Genomic DNA, 8,221 nt, shown 5'->3' with positions numbered 1-8,221 from the left:
GTTGTTATTAAAATGTACACATTAAAATTACATATTAACTTTCTAAAATATTTTCAACTTATAGTTTATACAGAGATATAGATAATTAAATGCTAATTACTTTAAGATATGTTTTTATAATTTGTGATGTGTCAGTTCATTTTTGAAATGAATTTAATTCAATGAAATGATTCAATCAGAAATGACTTACAGGGGAAGATAGCCCACTGGAGGAAAATTTGACCACAAGCCCTAGACTCTAAGGCCCTCTTGTCCTCCCGAGAGCTGCCTTTGGATGTCCAAACACCCAGAGCATGCATGCTCTGCTGCCGTGGGGGGCGCCCTAGGACCAGGAGCTGTTGGGTCCAGGGACCCCTGGGACCCTCCTCCTCCCTCAGGACCCGTTGTCAGCATGCTCTTCTTTCTCCCCCAGATCTAGTATTCAGGGCGGACCAAAGGAGTGGACCCCAGCAGATGCCGACCCTCTAACAACCCCACGGGTCTGCGCTTCGTTTCTGAGTTCCGGGTACAGCACCTGCCGAATATGCCGTATTCGATGCGGAAGGATTCGTTAAGCCTCAGTCTAGCATTGATATTGTGATATGGCACGTGGCCCCCATCCCCATCCACTACGACATTCAGGATGGGTTCCGCATTGAGTTATCTGAGGAAGGGGCTGAGGGACCAGTGTTTGGACGGAAAGATGTGAGCTCTGTTCTTCGGGCCCCAGCGTACTCCCTGGAGCTTCAGAGAGTAGGGCCTAGGGCCTCCTGTGTTGACAGGACCAACCCTAGGCAGACATCTTCAGGAGAATGGGCCCCCAGCAGCTGGCCACCAGCTCCTTCCTGCTCTTCTTGCTGACAGGCATCGTCAACGTTTGGCAGCCAGCTGCCTCAAATCCTGCATGTGTCCCTGCGACAGAAGCTGGTAACAGCTTACGTCTTAGGCCTCCTCGCCATGGCGCCCACCCTCTTCTTCGCAGGCAGGGACCTAAGGCAGCCACTGCAACCTTTGCACCTCGCCCTTCTCCCTCTTTTCTGCCCATCCATCAGGTGTCATCCTCCCCCAACAACAAACACCCAGGGATTTATACTCGTTTTCCAAGTTGAATTAAATAAAATTTAAAAATAAAAAAAAAAAGAAAAGAAATAAGTCAATTTGAGTATCAGGTGAAGTGACAAAGAATATATAAAATATCATTATACGTAGAGAGTTTGTATGGAAACTTAATGTATTTTCTGCCCAGGAAGTAGGAATCTATGCTTATGAGCATAGATCCTATGAGATGTGAAACATAATGGACTTTTTACTTGGCAAAAAAAAAAAAAAAATTAAGATGAGAGCATGAGTCTAACCAGAGGCCCCACAAGAAGAGGCAGTTGGGACACCCAGCCACCCTGAGATGTGCACCCAGAGGCATGAGCATGAGAGGACACAGCAGCCACCTGCGTGTCAGGGAGGCTGCTGAAGAATCCCGCCTTGTTAATACCTTGGCCTTCTAGTTTTAGCTTTCATGCATACAGGGATATTGCAGGCCTGGTGGTTGGCAGTGGTGACACCTGCCTTTAAATCCCAGCACTCAGGAGGCAGAGGCAGGCAGATCTCTGAGTTCAAGCTCAGCCTAGTCTGTATAGTCAGTTCCAGGACAGCCAGAGCTACACAGAGAAACCCTATCTTGAAAAAAGGAAAGAAAGGAAAGGAAGGAACGAAAAGAAAAGAGTAGTGGCTACCCTCTCTAAACACTCACTGTCGTGTCAGAACTCCACAGCCTCCAGTGCTCTTCTGGTTGTGAGGAGGCAGTTCTTGAAGGTTCTACCCTGAAAGGTCTGGGAAGGTGGCTCAGTGAATAAAGCCCTGCTCTACAATCACGAGGACTAGAGAACCCCAGAACCTGTATAAAACTGCTGCATGGGTGTGATAGGCTGCCTGTAATCCCAGGCTTTCAGAGGTAGAGGTGGGATCCTCAGGGCAAGGTATGAAGGTAGATTACTCAACCAGCTGGCTCCAGCTTCAGCAATAAAGCCCAAGAAAATAAAAAAAGAGACTCCACAAAGATGACATGGGAGGTCAGCCTCTGGGCACGCCCCCACACGAGCACACACGTGTAACAGCATAAATGCAAGCACGCATGCCAGGCACGCCAGGAAAAGGGGCCCAGGGCGTGCTCTGCACTGACACTGCGCTTCAGTTGTGTCTGCATAACCAGCAGGACTCTTGTGTGCATACACCCACTTCCAGCTAGCCTGGCCAGCCAGCAGCTCCCCGCCGAGCTGCTCTGCCAGGCTGCTTCATAAGGCACAGCCGCTCAGGTGGGCCCTTGGCAACTTTCTCCAATTCTGTAGTCAGTTTTCAGAGAGACGAAAACATAAAATTAAAAAAAAAAAAAAAAGAGTGTGGGTGAAGCTTGGAAAAAGAATGGGAATAAGAGCTGTTGTGCAGAGTGATTGAAAAAGAGCTCTTGGAGTCCCTCCCTGAGCAGCAGGGTAAGCGTGACAGTGGTCCAGAGGACCAGTCACAGGAAGTGGTTTAGCATTCTAACCTAGAGAAATTACAGTAAGGTCTTCAATGCGTGCTCTGAGCTTATTCCGTCCCAAGTGTGCACCAAGGGCTTCTGAGGTGTCGGGTCAGAGCTTGCGGCTCATGCCTGCATGCACAGGATGCTCCCCATGAGGCGAGAATTACCCTCTCTTCCTGGTGAGGAAATTGTCTTCCGAGAGCTAGCTCTCACAAAAGTCAGTGCCAGGACTGCTGAGCGGACTCCAACCCAGGTCTTACTCAGACCAACACCTTTAACCAAAACAACACATTTACCTATTCGGTTGTGTTGCCTCTCGAACTTTTATAAGTACTCATTGAAGTGAACAGACCAGAGTGTCTGAATCTGGGAACTCTAGTGAATTAGTGGAAACATCACTCCAGGTGTGTGTGTGTGTGTGTGTGTGTGTGTGTGTGTGTATGTATGCCATAGAGAACCACCGTATCCCAAGAGCATCTTTAGATCCCAGCTACACTTTAATATATTATTTGTTCCATCCTGTGGTGCTAACAGAAGGTGACAAGGAGCTTTTACTACTCCCAGAAAAATCTGAGTATAAACAGGAATTTAATTGGTGTTGCACACACTGGGAGACAGGTTTGCATTCTTTTCTTAGCTATTTAAAAGATTCTCTTAAGTATTGTTTTTGCAGAGATGAAGTTGTATTACATATTCATTCATGCAGTTCATTTACAAGACTGTAGCTGGGTTTGGGCTCAATGAGATAAGACACAGAAATGGCAGTTTACCCGAAGGGGGAAAAGTATAGTTTTTAGGCAGAGATGACAAACGAAGTTTACAAAAAGCTTTGACTTGCTTTTCAATTAATGAAAGCAGGCAGATTTCTTTATTCCATTACTCAGGACAAAAAAAAACAAAAAACAAAAAACAACAAAAACAAACAAACAAACAAAAAAAAACTGGTAGTGATTTTGGTTTTCATTAAATATTTGTTTAGTTTGTCTTCATCTAACCTATTCTCATGCCTGGCATTTATCGGCAACCAGACTCTCCATGATGACATAAACTGAATGGCTCCCAGAAGTAGCCCCATTTTCAATTGATGCCTGGAGTCTAAGTGCTGGCGTGTGATTCGCACCTCTGACTAATGCAGGCCGTTTACAAGCTATGTATCATCTTCCTTCAGATCAGAGGTTCCCTCCACCCCACTGCCAAATATATTTCTGTAAAAGGGCACATGAGTCACTGAAGTTCACTTTTAAAATTGGGGTTTGCACAGAAGATAATTAAGCAGGGGAAGATGCAGTATTTCCTCTCGCTGTTTAATGTTCTACATCAAGCGTCAGGCATATCCAGAGCTGCTGAAAGTAGAAAGCAACAGCATAGCAAAAAAATGACAGAGACACACTTACTGCTCCTTTGAAAAAAAGAGAGGAAAAAAAGGTAAACTTTAATATTCTGTTTTCTTTGGGGAAAAATGTCAGGCACAATTGTTATATTATTCCCAGAAGATCTTAATGAACCAGAGACAACACAGACCTAGCTGGCCTGTTAGTGTTGTGGTAAGAGTTAAATAAACCCACCCAGTTTTAAACATTCATTTGCTTTCACTGCACACACACACACACACACACACACACAGAGATATGAAACATTACTGTTTTGTTTTGTATTTATAAGACCCAAACATGCCAAAGGGTTTCAGTTTGACATATTCCTGCCTTTTCTTCATATGAATATATTCATTTAATTTCCTGTTTTCTGGCTACAAAACAAAAAAATAAAACCTCAGGGTTAACTGCTGTTCCCAAAGTCTCTATCCCATGCTGCTGTCACTTTACAAAAATAAAACAAATCCTGTGGCCTTGCGGTCTGTGTTTCTGAGCAGATTACCCAGTTCTCTTCTCCCCCAAGTCCTTCAAGGCTTTTCATTTCCTAGGAATCTTCAAAATAAAAATGTTGGGAATGAGCAAAAAAAACTTATTCTAAGTACTGCCATTTTGTTTTCAGGTTCTGTTTAATCACAGGGAGAAGCTAAATTCAAGGTCCTGGGCCCTAGGGAGCTGGGACTTCCTGATAGCTGAACTTCTTCTGTTGTAAAGAAACAGTTGTCTGAGTCCAGATATCTCAGGGACAACTTGTAAGGAAACAATTTTGAGTACAAACACCTCAAGGACAACATTTCTCTATCTTGCTGGCAGGGTCAAACAAGTTCATGCTCCCAGGCCCAGGAACCTACTCCTAACCTGATTAATGGAAACTTCCTTGTTCAACCCCTTGTGTCAAAATATGACTGGACAATATTACAGCCACTCCCCTCCCCCAAACCTTGTGTTTCCATCTTTTAAAAATGTTGTACAATTTCCCTTTGTGGATGAGGTTCAGATTCCAAACTGGCTGGCTCACTGAGCTCAGAAAATAAGGCTTTCATTTTAAGCTTCTATGTCTGAAGCCAGTTTTCTTGGCTTCTACCTTGAACCCAACAAAAATACATTCTTGTTTTCCCCAGTTGAGGAATAGTAAGAATAAAATTGTCTTGGAGCTCTGATGAGCTAACCCAGTGCATGCTACCATCTGGGCTCACAGAATATTGATTACTGAATGAAAAAACCAAGGGAAAAAAAGGCAATTTGGGTATTTCTGTTGGCTTCATATCTACTTCCTTTAAAGAACTCTGATTCTCCTAAAACCATAGACTGGTCATAAAGAAGGACACAGCACTACTGCCACACTTAACACTTGTACATTTTTATTTAGTTAAATCAGCCATTGTACAACAATTGCAGCTATGTATTGTTAGTGTTGTATTGTATTCCATTAACTAATACATGCCCTCATAGATATATTCAATTAGTGTTATCACCATGGGAACAAGATGCTGATTTATCAACTGAAAATTCACTTCTTCTCACAGTATTCAAGTTTTTTGATAACACAGCAAAAAAAAAAAAAAATCAAAATCAGGAAAAAAAAACCATTATGTTGCTACACGGACATCATCTGCAGTGCAAATAACACAACAGAAAGGCTTTTCATGAGCTCCAGCGAAGGTGTGACAAGAGGGCCATGGCATGTCTCAAAAAGGGCTGCCACCTGCCTCTCTCATTTTGGATGCCAAAGAATACTTTATTTCTACTCAACCCCCAGAAAGTGCCAGTGTTGGGGGCTCAGGAGATTTGGCTGATAGGAAACCTCTCTCCCAGGAAAATTCCTCTCTTGGCAACGTTACTTTAAAAGATGAAGTGCCATTGTTTGCCGTGTTTGTGTTTGACATTCCGAGCAATGAGTCAGTTCTGCACACAGGAAAAGGCCAGATAAGACTGGAAAAAGGTCAATCTCTGGAGGGTAGACTGTTTTTCTTTCTTTCTTTCTTTCTTTCTTTCTTTCTTTCTTTCTTTCTTTCTTTCTTTCTTTCTTTCTTTCTTTCTTTCTTTAATTTCATCTTCATTGAATATACTTTCTTTAACAAATAACTGATTCAAAACGTATACTGTTTATATGAATATATTTGTGAATATATATATATGTATATGTTAAAATGCTACACAACTTCAACCACTAGAGGGATTAGACATAGGGCATGGGGATCACTCAGACTGCCATCATCCCTTCTCTGAAAGGAACAGAAAGTTGCACAAATGCACTTCAGTTTCCAAGGGTGTCTGGGTTTCAAATAAATAAACCAAAAAAAAAAAAAATTCAATCAAAACCGAATCTTCCAAGGATTTCTCAGTCTCGTCTGTAAGCTGAAGAGCAGACGTAGCTAGAAAGTGAGAGCTCAGAGTGAAAATCATTAGTGTGATAAGAAGGGCTGTGTGTGTGTGTGTGTGTGTGTGTGTGCGTGTGTTTAATGTTCACATGCAGGTATTAGAGGAGAGATAAATCTGAAGGTGGGGTAGAAAAAAAAAGGGAAAAGAAACCACTCCAACATGGTGACAGCATTTAACCTTTTGTGTGGTGCATAAATCTTGTTTCCAATGAATTATCTACAGTGCAGTGGCCAGAAGAAAGTACCACCAGTAAGACAGCATGGTTTGCTAAAGCAGCAATGAACACTGGAAAACTACAGTAGTTATAGCTTTTAAAATACCCTGCCAACGTGTCAAAGCAAAAACACCTGAAGGCGCTAGAACGCCACCCATGCAGCTTCTAGCACCAGAATACCTCATAGTTTCCGTCTGCTTGCCTGTGCTTCCTTCTTCCCCTCCCTCTGGGTTGCAGTCGGACAGCCAGCAGCAATGGCTGACCAGTACCAGAGACTGCTCCTGGGGATCCTTCTTCAAGATCGCGATCCCGTATTTAGGAGCAACGGCTACTCTGGAAGTTCTAAGGACGTGTCTAGGTCTGAAGTGTTCCTTCTGTAGACTGTGTTACCATTGGATTGTGTTAGCAATACCTTAGTTAATCGTTGTTCGGCGAATTCTAGAGGCCTTTATTCCATGATGCCCAGTGCAATCATGACAGGCAGTGGTTTGAGTTTTCCTCTGTTGTTCGTCTGAGGATTTCGGCTATGTACATTATACACGGACATCCTTGGAAGGATTCCCTTGTCACTTGAAGAAGTCTGCAGGTGAAGTTCTTTTGACTAACGGATTTTTCATGGAGCTTGAGCAGAAGCAAACAATGGAGGCGCCAGTTCCCAGGTTAGCACGGATGCTTAGAATAGTGGATACAGCATCCAGAATGAAGGATGCTATCTTTGGTCACAATTTAGCTTATAGTTAGAGAGGGTCAGGGAGAAGGAAGCAAAAGAAAATGCTGTGTATTTGCTGAGAGTGGAAATGTCACGGGATCCCGGTAATTAGGCCACTTCGGTCACTCCTGTGAGGAAACGGGAAGTTGCATATTGGGTGGGTGTGTGGTTTCTGGTGCGAACTGGGCAGCTCCTCAGTCGGCCTCTTGCTTTGTGTTCTCCTTGCAGAAATGCCGAAGGAGCTGCTGGAGGTCTCGCTGGAGGTCGTCTTGGTCTAGTGCTCCGGGAATGTCCTCCAGGTGCTCCAAGGTGATGCGTTTCCCCTGCTGGTCCTTCACCACAGCCCTCCTCTGCGTGCTGGCTTTACTCATTGTTGTCCTGCAGGAAACAGAGGAGATCATTAGGCTCTTCCTCCCCCTGGGCACCCATGTACTTCCTGTCTTCCCTTTGCATCTATCTCTATGAGCTTAGGGACAACAGACAGACCCACACATTTCTCACCTTTCTCGTTAATGATGCACAAAGGACTCATAAAGCTTTAAAAACTGTATTTTGGAACAAGATATACTGATTTTTTTTTTAATCTTTCAGAAATACTTCGAGCAAAGGATACCGTGCCTTCATTTTACTTTCTTAAAGAGAAGCCAGGCCATGACTCAGATTTTGGTTAAGTCACATTGATCTGAAAGATGTTTGTTTACTCTGAAATAATGATTCCACAAGCACCACTGGCAAGCTTGGGAAAAATAATTCAAAATTCACTCACTTCCCAACCTGAACTGTGCCCAAATTTTGTTTTACTAAAACTTTCCGTGAGATTTAGATTTTTAAAAACAGGAATAGTCTATCGAGGTATAAGAAAGGGAGTACCAATAGGAAGGTTCCTGAAGCTTCCTAGGGAGTTAGCAAGGGAGGGAAAAAAATAGAAATGACCCCGGAGAGTGGGCACTGCCTGTGTATCCTCAGGACCTCCATGGGCTTAACCCCTCTGTGCATCCCACAATGCCAGCCAGCAGGCTGCTTCCTCCTACCTGGGGCACCTTGAGAAAAGA

General features: G+C 43.6%; 1 protein-coding gene and 1 pseudogene across 50 annotated transcripts in view; one reads left to right on the top strand and one right to left on the bottom strand.

Annotated features, from left to right (window-relative positions):
* Nucleotides 1–293: 293 nt before the first annotated feature.
* LOC110565975 (motile sperm domain-containing protein 3-like) lies at nt 294–1,104 on the top strand (annotated as a pseudogene).
* Nucleotides 1,105–5,204: 4,100 nt separating this feature from the next.
* Nucleotides 5,205–8,221, bottom strand: part of Ank2 (ankyrin 2) — a 559,246-nt gene continuing 556,229 nt past the window's right edge. For all 50 annotated transcript variants that reach the window (XM_060392739.1, XM_060392726.1, XM_060392734.1 and 47 more), the window contains one exon: nt 5,205–7,547. In XM_060392739.1, coding sequence (XP_060248722.1) covers nt 7,533–7,547 — 15 coding nt within the window. In that variant the 3' untranslated portion in view covers nt 5,205–7,532. The remainder of the gene's footprint in view (nt 7,548–8,221) is intronic.

Source organism: Meriones unguiculatus, chromosome 10 (assembly GCF_030254825.1).
Source record: "Meriones unguiculatus strain TT.TT164.6M chromosome 10, Bangor_MerUng_6.1, whole genome shotgun sequence".
Classification (NCBI taxonomy): Eukaryota; Metazoa; Chordata; class Mammalia; order Rodentia; family Muridae; genus Meriones; species Meriones unguiculatus.
Note: the sequence above shows the minus strand (reverse complement) of the source record. Positions and strands in the feature narration are given on the sequence as shown.